Source organism: Carcharodon carcharias, chromosome 2, assembly GCF_017639515.1.
Source record: "Carcharodon carcharias isolate sCarCar2 chromosome 2, sCarCar2.pri, whole genome shotgun sequence".
In the NCBI taxonomy this organism is placed as follows: Eukaryota; Metazoa; Chordata; class Chondrichthyes; order Lamniformes; family Lamnidae; genus Carcharodon; species Carcharodon carcharias.
The window spans coordinates 117,154,967-117,167,871 of record NC_054468.1 but is presented as its reverse complement, the minus strand read 5'-3'; the positions used below and the strand labels follow the sequence as shown (position 1 = coordinate 117,167,871).

The 12,905-nt window shown below is 38.0% G+C and overlaps 1 protein-coding gene across 9 annotated transcripts in view; it reads left to right on the top strand.

Annotated features, from left to right (window-relative positions):
• Positions 1-12,905, top strand: part of tasp1 (taspase, threonine aspartase, 1) — a 96,385-nt gene that overhangs the window by 30,932 nt on the left and 52,548 nt on the right. For all 9 annotated transcript variants that reach the window (XR_005941834.1, XM_041178279.1, XM_041178315.1 and 6 more), the window contains exons 6-7: positions 7,829-7,908; positions 10,287-10,393. Coding sequence is in view for 8 of the 9 variants with exons in the window: in XM_041178279.1 (XP_041034213.1) it covers positions 7,829-7,908; positions 10,287-10,393 (187 nt within the window). In the remaining variant the exon portion in view is untranslated. The remainder of the gene's footprint in view (positions 1-7,828; positions 7,909-10,286; positions 10,394-12,905) is intronic.

Below are 12,905 nucleotides of genomic sequence, written 5' to 3'. Positions count from 1 at the left end.
TGGATCCCCCGATACCGTGAACCTGGTACCCACAATCTTCCCCCAGCCCCAATCCCCTGCAAATGAGTCTATGGCCCTCCAAAGAGGGAATAACTCTTCAGTGCAACCTACAAAATTGTATGAACTGGATGATGATTTCTATTAAATTTAAGACAGCATGCAAATTTTTGTATAGCTGAAATAAAATTAAGCTATTTGGACAAAAGGAGTGGATATGCGATAAGATATTGCAAATTGGGAATCTTGCATGGATTCAACTGTTTAATCTTTATTTAATCTTTAACTTGTATCATCCTGATCCATATATTTGTTTAGTGTTTTTTTTTTAAAGTAATGCCAACATTTTTGTTGCATCATTGAAATTGGGCAAGAAATACCGAATAAATACAAGCAGTACAGAAGCTACGACTATGCAATAGAAATACCTTTGAACGCAATTGACAGTTAATAGCTTCTTTATGAACCCATCTAGTGAAGGTTTGGTGCTGACAGCAGTAGCTACCTTTCCGAATATCATTGAATCTGTGTAGATTCCTAATACTCACTTCTGGAACCATTCTGCCATGCCACATCTCTTCCCGCTTTCACAAGCCTTTGTAGAATCTACTTGTCTTCTGTCATTTTCCCTAACCCACCTCGCAATTGAGTTTCATCCCTTTTTAAAATGGCATGTGATGCTTAACCTTGCTAAGGATGCTAAATAAATGCCTGTTGATTGTCAGCAGATTTCTGTAAAAAGCATTGTTAAGCTTGTTTGTCTTCCTGTAGTACACCATTCATGTTTTGTGGTAAAACATGTCTTATGTGAGTAATTAGTCGTTGTGCCAAACATTAAAAAACTGATTGCTGTATTTACAATTTTTATAGGGATAATTCCGAGTAGTGCCTTCCCTGATGGAGCAGTGTTGGAAATAAGGCTATTATAGCATAGGACCACTTCTGCAACCTCTGCTTCCAGTTTTCAAGGCTTCCTATAAGGAAAATAATTTCTTTAGATTTGAAGGCAAACTAAAATAATTATCTCTTCTTTTGAGTTGTCACCAAATACTCAGTGATCATAGTTTTGGTTTACACAGTCCCCTTGTTTTAAATAATGGGATATGTCTTAAAATTCCAGAATCCCATGTTACGTTTTCCATCTATAGATGGGACCTAAGTAAGCCCATCTGAAAGAAAGGTTTTGTTTTATCACTGCCTACTTCAGTGACATATTGGGAGTCAGTACTAGTGATGTTTAGTTTTCATCTCCGCTGGTGCTGGCATCTGACGTGGTACGATGGCATCTTTTTACTGTAAGTGTTAAGTTGAACTTAATACAGAGAGCACTTAATTGTAGTCAGAATATAGTGAAATGCTTGCATTGCTCAGAAATGTCTGCCAATAAATATGCTCTGCTAATTCTTGTCTTGAGTTTATATTGAGGTCCTGTGCTCTTGCCCATTTATTCTAAAACCCTGTTGGCCATAACTTCTCATGGGAGAAATAGGAATATGCAGAATAACAAATATTAGTGATTTGTTATGAGGTAATAATCTAATCAAATATTTCAGTGGAAAACTGAGTCAGTGAGGCTTAATCTTTTACAGTTAAAATGTGTCATCAAAGATTACATTGCAACCTTGAGCTTGCTCTTCACTTTCTGTCCTTTGTTATAGTGCTTACTATGCTGATTTCTATATTGTGGTTTTACTCCAGTTTGGTTAATTTTGTGCTTGTAGTGGTTTTCACTAGACAACACATTTTGGAGCATTGCCATAGATTGGTAAACATTTTTTCCCCTACTCTATTAAATGAAGTCAGTGCTGAGAATTTTCATTTTTGAGAACTCATGGTTAAGCCCTGGATAAAAGAGGATAGGCCGCAGACCTGTGACCATCCAGATTATGGGACTTTACACTACTTATGGGGAGGGTAATTCCAAAGAAAGGGCTCTGCGCAAATAATATACATTTGAGGAAAAACTGATTTGGAAGGTGGGGAATTTGAGTGTTCAAATTCACAATATTAAAAGCAGCTTCAAGTGGGTAATGCCATTTAAAAAGAACGAATGGAATATTGGATTTTATAGCAAGTAGTAGAGAATATAAAAATGGAGATGTTATGGTACGTCTCCAGAAAAACCACGATATGACCAGAGTTGGGAGTTTCAGGCTGCACACTGCAGGAGAAATATTGAGGCATTAGTGATAGTATAATACAGATTCACTAAGATGTTATTTGCTACAAGGAAATGCAAATATGCCAGAATTTAAAAATGAGGCTGTTTCAATAGAACTGAGGAGAGAATATGTTAATTTAACAGATGTGTTTAAAATTATGGAAGAGTAGAGAAGAATCTGACTTTCCAGTGATTGAGGAGTCTTGATTGAGGTGACATAGATGCGAGAGATTTGCATAAAGAGGAGAAACTTTTTAAGCAGAGTGTTAAGAGGCCGTGAAATACATTTCTGGGATTTTTGATTCAAAAAACCTAGGTCAATGTTGAAAAAATGGTTAGATAAATGGCATATACAGGAATGTGGGAGCAGAGTGGGCACATTGCACTGCAAGATGTGCATCAACACAGACTGGGCTTAATGGCCTGTTTCCCTGTTATAATTTCTGTGTAATAGATCAAAGTTCCCTTTGTTCTAGGATGTAGTCGGGCATTTGCTTCATTTATCTTTTTTGTTAGAAGGAAGTGGGAAACTTTACAAAACCTTCTTATTCAATTAAATGAGTTGTGTGACATCAAGTTCAATCAGATGTCATATCTGACACATTAATCTGTTTTTTCTCTTCACAGTCGTTGACTAATCTTTTATTTCTATTATCCTTTGTTTTTATTATGTGATAGTTACATGTGATTTCTCATGGATGGGCTAAATTGCAAAGCAAAATACTGTAGATGCTGAAAATTCTCAGCAGGTCAGGCAGCATCTAGTGGTGAGAACAGATGAGGTGTTTAGGGTAGGGATTTTTTTTCATTCATGGGATGGGAGCATCGCTGGCTAGGCCAGCATTTATTGCCCAACCCCTAATTGCCCTTGTTCAGAGGGCATGCAAGAGTCAACCACATTCCTGTGGGTCTGGAGTCACACGTAGGCCAGACCACGTAAGGACAGCAGGTTTCCTTCCCTAAAGACATTAGTGAACCAGATGGGTTTTTACAACAATTGGCAATGGTTTCGTGGGCATCATTAGAATTTTAATTCCAGATTAGAACTGAAGGACTGAATCATCTTTTACCACTTCTGTCGCAGTGAGTGTTTCTTTATCCCCAATCTCAGAGCATTTAATGATTCATTAGGGAGAAGTTTTCAGTTTCTGGTTAAGTGTTCCCTCCTGTAATAGGGAACTTGTCCTGAATTGTGAGAGTTCTTGCCACATGTAGGAACTACGACTGCTGGAGGGGACATTTCATTAGTTTTGTGCTCAGATTCTAGGGTAGTCCTTCTAAATAAAGGTCATTGACCTGAAAAACTCTCTCTCCAGATGCTCCCCGATCTGCTGAGTATTCCAGCAGACAGGACACCCTTATTAAAAATGGTTATTTTTGGTGATGAACCGATTTTCAGTTGTATAACTAAAGCTCAACCATGTTACCATTCTTAATTACATCATTGAATGTTTTTTAATGGAGTAGAAAGCACAATTATTTACCATTGTTCCGTACAAGTACACTGTTCATGGAACATTTTACCTATGTGATGATGCAAATTAATTTTAACAGAAATTTGAAGTGTAATATAATCGGCACAGTTAGGGTACATTTTCTCTATTTGTGTCTAGAGTGGAAGCTCTACCCATTTCTTTCTTTCCCCCTCCAACCACCCCACCTCACCAACTGAAGTGCACTTGATATCTAGGGCCATTAACAGCTGGTAGACAAAAAGGACATTGTCCCTCTTATTCAAAGCTTGTCTGTCAGATGAGAAGGATTTTGATAGAAGCATAAGAATGCAGGGATAAGAAAAATGCATTCAACTTAATCAACTGTCATTCTAACACTTTGTAACACCAGGTTCTTCCTGTTCAAAATTATGTGTGTCTGTATAATGCAAATTTTCCTTTTATTCTGCATACTGTGAGCTGACCTAAGGCTCAGTTTGTTAAAAAAGGCAATTTTTGCTTGCATGAGGCTGCTTTTGTATTACATACCGCTCGCAAATAACCACATCTTATTTCAGCTGCTTTGTTCTGTTGCAAAGAACTGCCTGGCAGGCAAATATTGTGTTTTTATTGTAGACTAGCTGTTGATGAATAAACATGGTAGCAGGATTTCATTTTCAAATTAAGAGCAGATTTTAACTGAGAGAGCAAACTCACAGGTTGGTGAAAGTTGGCATTCTGAGTGCTAGCTGATTTGTCCGTGTTGAAAAATTACATATTTGGTGCATTATCTTGACTTTGTTTGAAAATGGTAAAACTATATAATTTGTATTAATTGAATAAAGCACCCATTTTAACTGATGGACTTCTAAATTACAGTGAACCTTAAAAGAACAACATAGGTCCAGAAACTGGCCGTCTTCATGTCAGTTACAAGCTTACAGAAAAGACAGTTTAAAATATGTAATATCACTGGAGCAATATGTGTGATTATTTATAGATTTATAAAATCTATGCTAATCTCAAACATTGAACAATAGCACTGAAGATTAGTCATTTTTAAGAAAAGTGGATTGTGCTATGGTGAATATTTGATGCATTGTTAGATTCATTTCTGATTAAAACTTTTCTGTTTCTGATTGACATCAGCTCTGGGTATCACAATATTCTTCAAAATTTTTCTATGCCTGGCACACCAAGCATTTACCTGTCTTCCATCATATTGACCTTGACTGACCTGTTTGTTGGAAGATTCTGGCTGCAATGATTTCTACAGCTGAGGAGAGGCCAATGTTTCTGTTTCTATCTCGAGAGACACCTCCGATATAAAAGGAAGAGGGAACTCAAGTATAGGCAAAAAAAAGCTTCCATTAGCAGTTCAGGAAGGGAGCACCTGCTCACTTGCCAGGAGAGAAGATGTCAAAGTTGCTCAAGATTCAGAAAAAACTTCCTCTAATGTCAGTTACTAATCTGTACTACCTGGATTGTTGCTGTAAAACTAACTTGACTAGAAGGGACAGAGAGGGCTTAGTCTGCAGTGCTCAAACCTCTGCTGCAAGTCTTAGGCTGAACTTTATGTGCAAACCCAACTTGAAACTAGATGTAATAGATGAAAGGTGTTCTGACTACTATGTTCTCCAACACCAGAACTCTCTATGCAAGAGGAATTGAGAGACTGCTTTCCTCTCAGAATTTCTTGTAGAGTCCCTTCAATGCTATATTTTCAGCTATTGAGAATTTTTTTTGTTTGTTTTTACAGCTTGTTAAGTTGCCACTCTTACTGGCTATGTCCTTGGCTTAAGTGGAGCTGACCTAGAAGTGCCAGTCTCGATCTCATCAGCAGGAGAAGCCAGGGCAATCTTGGTATCTGATCCATTTTTGCAATTTTGATTCAACTGACTTTCCAAGATCAGTGGATAGTTTACTGATTTCATTGTCGACTTACCTTTTCTCCTCTGAAGAGGATGATAGTAAAGGGGAGGGCTTAAGCCATCAAACTTTAACTTTGAATCACAAAACTCTGTCTTGAACATAGTACCTGCTTTTTGAAAGGAGACACATATGACAGATGGATGCATGAATAGTCACCAGAAGGATACTGGGGCTAAAAGTTAAATTGAGAACTGGTTACATAGAATAGACTTAGTCTCCTATAATCAAGGAAATATAAGGGATGATCTAATTGAGGTGTAAGATGATTTAAAGGATTTGATAGGATAAATAGAAATACATTTCCTCTGGTGGAACTGTTAGCAAGGCTGACAAAAGGCTGCAGCAAGGCTACAAAATCTTAAAACTATAGCTTGGCTGTAAGGGGTGAAATCAGAAAGAAAATGCAATGTGTAGTAGAAATGTGAAACTCTACTTTGCCCTGCCCAAAAGGATATTGAGGTTAGGTCAACTGAAAATTTCAAAACTGAGACCTAAATTTTTGTTCGGTAAATTTATTAAGAGATATCACGAAGGTTGGTAAATGGAGTTGAGATATAGATCTGCCACAATTCAATTGAATGGTAGAATAGGCTCGAGGGGCTAAGTGGTCTACTTCTGTTAGGATGGCACAGATAATTACAGACCCATTAGCCTAATATCAGTAGGAGGTAAAATAATGAAATTTATCCCAATGAGTAGTCCAGAGCAGCAGCTTTATTGTAATAGCTTGATGAACATCAGTATGGATTAGAAGGGAGAAAAGCTGCCTTTTAATAAGATCATTTTCCTAAACTCTCAATCACGCAATCCTCACAATTTTTCTCCAGCAAAAACTCATTTTTCCACAAGCTCCTGCACCAATCCCCACTTCCTCCCCTAGCCTTTCATTCATCACAACATCTCAACTGTTGTAGACCCTCATTGTGCTTGCATGCAGTTTTGATGCCCTTTGTTCCCAGCAAATCAATCACAACCCCTCACTCCAGTGATTCCCCATCTTCACATTTTCAGGTCAGAATCGTGCAAACTTGAGCATATCTGGTACACAATTGACCTTGCTAAAAATCAATCACAGATTTGGCTTGCCCCATGTCGGGTGCTATTGTGCAAACTGTTGCCTAGCTCAAGAACTAGCAAAGATTCCTCTTGTGCATGTGTGCTGAGGATTCCCAACTTCCCAACTCTTAACCCCATAACCACTTCTCCATCACCAAATCTGTTTAATTCTACCTCTGCAACATAACTATCCGTGCATTGCCTAAACCTTTATTCATGCTTTTGCCACATCCAGACAAAATTATTCCAATGCTCTCCTTGCTCTATTTTCCACAAACCTCCAACTTGTCTAAAATCCAGTTGCTTGCATTGTGTTTTGGATTAAGTTCACCCACAGCTTCTGTCTTTGTTGACCTGTTTATATTTTCAAATCTTGCACCTCCCTTTCTCTGCAAACACTCCCAGCCAGAAATCTCTGCCCATAAGCTTCAGTCCCTGGCCTCCTGTGTATTCCCACTTCCCATTGCTTTACCATTGGAACTCCTTACCTAAATTGTCCTGTGTTTGTACTAAGCTTCCTTGAGACCCACCTTAATCATCTCTTCCATGATTTGATGTATGCCCACTATTATTGTTTTGTAAAGAACCTCTGGATGCCTTATCTGTTTGTGATACCTTCTCCAACCCTTTGTTAAACTCCTTACAACCTGTTGGTGAAGGAGAAGACCAGAAATCAATCTTTACTCAGTTTTAGATTTCTTCTCAAAGTGAGACATTACAAATGCTCTTAATTCTACAACCCACCACCAGTGTCAATAATGTCTCTCTTTATCGTTCATTTCAAGAGTATAAACAAATGACAAACCCATTAAAGGGATACTTCCATATTATTGTAACAAAAACCAAAATTGTGAAAGAAAATTTATCAAATTAAAATAATATTCCAGCTGTCGATGATGCACTCCAGCCCCTGTGGTGCTCGCCAATCATAGAAGGCCTTGAGCGTACTGGTGGATGCAGCGTGCTCCCTCTCCAGGGACGCCCTGGCATGGTCGTAACCACAGAAGAGAGGCAGGCGGTCGGGTCGAGCGACCCCCCCCCCCACCCCTCTCAACTGCCTGCTGCCTGGACCTATTCACTGATATATATGTGCTCAAGTTATTACTCAATGATTGCCCAACACCTGTAGACACAAACTTAATTTATACAATTAACATCATTATTCTTTGATTATCCATATATTGTATATGTATTTTATATTAATGTTGTTTTATTGAAATGAAAGCAATTATTTTCTCCTTTGTTTTAGTTTTTTAGTAGGAGAAGGTGCTTACAAATGGGCAGTAGACCATGGAATTGTACCATGTCCTCCTGACATAATGGCAACAAGTAAGGAGTTTTCAGCTTTGCTTTTCTATCCTTTTGAAAATTGCCAGAATTATTTTTCAAAATGTAGAATTCTTATGTACTTACAAAGAAACTGGCATTTATACTTGCTATCGAGATCTGTTCAATTTTTGCACGCTAAAGTTAATGACAAGCTTTTCAAGAAGTTTATTTCTTGGAAAGAAAAGTGTTTTGCTTTAAGGGTCTTAAAGGTAACCTGGCTTTGGGAGATATTAGGGCATTGAAGCTGTGCAATGAGAACTTTCTACATTGAATCCATTGCTTTTTATTGCTGTTGAATGATTGAATGGTCTGCAATACCTGGAATAGTGTTGTGACACCTATCTTGATTGTTTCATGCTTGTACAGTATAAGGTAGCAAAATGATGCCTGGCCTACACAGTGCAATTTGTGGGACTAATGACTACACAGGAGGCCACAGCAGAGTGTGGAAATGCAGTGGTCATGGGGGATTTGATAGTCAGGGAGAGATGGGCATTTCTGTAATAAGACTTCACGGTGTGTTGCCTTCCTGATGCCTGGGTAAAGGATCTTCGGGCAGTGAAGAACATTTTGAGAGCGGTTGGTGACAGCCAATAGTTGTGCTCCATGTGGGAACCGGTGACATGGGCATGAAAAAGGTTCAGGACCTGCAGTAAGAATTTCAGGAACTAGGGAGGAAGCCAAAGTACAGGACCTGCAAGATCATTCCCATTACTACACATTAGTGTGCATCGGGTTTGTAGGATAAAACAAGTTAATGCATGGCTAAGAAATTTTGCAAGAGAGAGGGCTTCAGATTCCTGGGCCACTCGGACCAGCTCCAGAGCAGGAGAGACCTGTCCAAAGTGGTTAGATAGCACCTCGACAAAGCTGGGATCAGTATCTTTGTGGGAAGGTTATCTGGCACTGGGGGGCTGATTTAAGCTAATTTGGGAGGGGAATGGAAAGATTGAGAGAGGAAAACATGGTGCACAGAGAACTAGGAGAGACAGTTGACACTGGAGTAAAGAATAGTTCAGAAATAGCATTATAAGATGGGTTTAGAGTGGATGTGCATAAATGCACAAGAAAGGTGAATAGAGTTGGTGAGCCTCAGGCACAAGTTGTCACATGGGACTATAATAAAGCAGCAATAACAGAGACCTCCCTTAAAGAAGCGGAAGATTGGGAACTTATTGTTCATGGCTACAATGTATTGAGAAAAGATAGGGATGGTTAAAAAGGAAGGGAATGGCAGTATTGATTGAAGAAACTATGATGGCACTGGAGAGGAATAACATTGTTGAGAACCTAAGGAAAGAGTCCATTTGGTTACAATTAAACTATTATACTACTTTGTGTATACAATAAGTCACCAAATAGTGAGAAGGAGATGTTTTTAAAATTTGCAAACAAACTGCATATGTATTTTTCAGAGACTTAACAACTATGTAATGGATTAGAATAGAATTGTAGAATTTTAAAGCACAGGAAGGAGGTAATTTGAAGCATTGTGCTTGCACCAATATTCTGATAGAACTTTGCACGTTGATTCCATTCCTCTGCCTGTTTCCAACAGTTTAAATGTTGGAAATGTGAATTGCAGATTTTGCGTTCTCTATATATTTTAATCAGGCAGGTTTGAAGAAATGCTTGGGTCCTTTAAATTCCTTAAGAGCTTTGTGAGCTATGTTTGACACTGTACTGAATTTAAATTCGGCGCAATGCCAAATGGAAGTGATGGCATTGTGACCCTCCTTTACAACAGGGTCGGGCAGAACTCTATTCCTAGATTTAAACATAGCTTAATAATAAGTTTAGAAATTGTTATTTTTGGGTTTTGTATAGAACACTAATATAGCCTCTACAGAAAAAAAATGTGGAGCAAAAAGCTTCAGGGTGTGAATTTGGACTTGGGGAGTTTAAAATGGGTGATAATGAATCAACAGTTTTTTACACCCCGCTCGTTTTGTTTTTAAAAGAAAACCTGGCTGTGTGCAGGACAGGCTGGATAATTATCAGAAGCAGGAACCCTAACCATGTATATGAAAGAGAATCAGATTTTATTTTCTCTTTCTTCCCTTTCCTTACGCTACTGTCCTAGCTGAGTTTGTCTATTTAAGCACTACTATCTTTCTCTGCTATGTACTACTCAGTCTCACATCACATACTGAGTTTACTGACTAAACAATGTTGTGAGAGAGAAACACTGCTAAATCTTTGTGAACTCCTTTCATACCCACTTTGAATCTTTTATGCTTTTCTTTGGCTGGTTCATTATTACTAATACCTCAACCAAAAGTACAAAACTTCTCTTCCATTTATCAGATGAAAGTGGCTTTTGTGAGTAACAGTTATTGGCATATTTCATCAATAGTTTTTTTTTAAATCCTATTTAGAGTTCAGCTTATCTGCATTTAGGAAAAACAGACGAAAGCTGGAGCTTGCAGAGAAGGTGGAAACAGAAATGATTCAGACAAAGAAGAGAAGAGAAGTGTCTGAAAACGTTAGTGCTTTTTTTTAACCCTAAGAATAAGAACAGAAAAGTGTAATTTTCAAAGTAATCTTAAAACACATCATGTAAAACTATAGTGGATCTTTATAAGTGACAAAAAAATACCACAGTTAGATATAAAAATGGAGATCCCTCCCAAGCTTCTGAAATGTTGGACAGGATTTTTTGGAAGATGAGGATTCCTGCCCTTAAGTCACTTAAGGGCCTCAATTGGGGTGAGGGTGGGCAGGCACCCTCAACCTTGCCAACCTCACATAAAATTGCAGGCAGGGTGAGGGCTGGGGAAGGCCACCCAGAGAATTTTGTAGGCCCCCAACCTATAAACATAGGGAACATAAAATTCTGCCCATTGTTTTGAACTAGCTATTTTAGGGATGCAAAATTGGCCCAGGTGGCTTTCCCTCTTTTTCTTTCGAGGCATGTATTGCTTGGCCTCTGATTAGCATTCCCTATAGTAATATAACTGAGATTGGGAACTCTGGAACACTGGGGAGAATGGATATAAACTCACAATCCACCAATAAATTTTCTTCACACTTTGGGTGCAATGCTTTTGCATGACTCAGGTAAAGTGCAAAGAATGTGCTGATATAATTTGTAAGTAGCATTGTAAGTAGTTTACTGATTCACCTTTGTGCATCATTTTGAAATTATTTTTGAAGATATTTATCCAGGATGGCATTAACCTCATGATGATAGTTAATAAGTAATTTTAACACATTTACTGACTACTGATGATGATTCATATTTGTCTAAGATAGTACAACTGTCCCCCCACATTTTTCATTTCTATGCTTGCAATTCAAAGGGTTACCTCTAGCATAAGTCTACAGTTTTACACTTTGAAATGAGTAGAGAATGGCAGGGCAGAAAATTGTTGTAATGGTTCAAATATCCATTATTTGTAAATTTGTTAATGCTGATGAATTTAGTCAGTTGGATCATTCAGCTACCCAAATCAGCAACAAGTAACCAGTGCAAAAAAAAAGTAAACTTTCAATTCCTTTCCAAAGTTACCATTCATGAACTGGCAAATACTACAAAAGAACTAATTTAAGCCCCATAGCTTTTAGAACCACTGACTGTGTTTTTAAAACATAACATTTATGATCTCAATTCACAAAAAGCTCTCAGAAGTATAGGAAAACCTAGCTGTGAATTCCAATTTTTAACTTAGAAATCTCTAACATCTCTAATGCACTTGGGCCTAATCCTTTCAATGGGGTGAAGTTCCGCTAGGGTTTGGACTTTGTTCCTGTGCTTTTGCTTAATGCTTATGGGAGAGATGAATTTTTAAAATTGTTTATAGTTTGACTGCATTTCCTATGTACTGAACCCTTCACCTTTGTGTATACTATATGTGGGGAGGATCATGTGGCACCTTGACCATGCTATGCCATGTTGGAAGTAGGAAATTACTGATGGTAGCAATACTTTGAAAATAACAAAATAGATACAGTCCACAAGACATTAAAATGATCAACCTTTTGGGTGACAGTCTTGTGCAAAACTGCATTGCAGTGCTATACATGGTCAATGTGAATGATTTGCCAAGTCTGAATGCCAATTCCAGAAATGGAAGTGAGCTAAAGATTTTGGAAAACCTCTAGAGTATATATTCTGGACCGAAGAACTCTCAAGACATGTCAGTCTATCCAGTTCAAAGGCACTGATAGATGTTTGGATTCCATGCTAATGAACATGTCAGCTGTCAACCACAATTTGCTGATTGTTTGAACTATGCATATTTTGAACCTCTCAGAACAAAGTGCCATTGATAATCCAGCCATTTAGGGTATATTGCATGCATCTGCAAACTTGTACTTTGATATTTGCTGGAAATTGAAGCTATTCCAGTCTGATTGTTATAGTTTGGAATCTACCCATTATCCTTCAAAGGACCCATAATTTGATTAGGAGCTAGAACCAAGCTCTATACCCTGGCCAGCTACAGATCAAAGCACCTGCTTGGAACTTGCAGACAGCTAGGCTTCAGCTTCTATTTCACAGTTTAATAAGGAAACGCAGACTCTGTCCTAACCCTAGTTATTTCTAAAATGCGGGTACCTTATAGCTTAATTTGGTTTACATTTCCAAACTTCAGAATTGTACTGGAATGAGACTCATTTTTGTCTGGCTCCGCTAAGTTTACAATTCTGTTTAGTTCATACTTTGACATGATTCTAGTAGGTGTGAATTATAACTACAGTGCACTGTTCTTTTGGTGGTAATCTATCAGTGTTGATTTTGTAGCCAAATAGGGATCACTTGTGGCTGATGTGAAGAACTGTGTTTTGGAAATAATTTTGAAATGTACCACCTGCTCAATAAGACTCCAGTATCTGTGCCTGAAGAATATATTACTACCAGTGGGAAATCCAAGATTTGAACATTTTGCTGCTTTTGAAAAGCTTTTGCTATTTATATAAAACACTTGAGTATTTTCTTGATGAGCAATGGATAATTTCACTGTGCTACTGAGCCATAGCAGTCAGAAAATTCC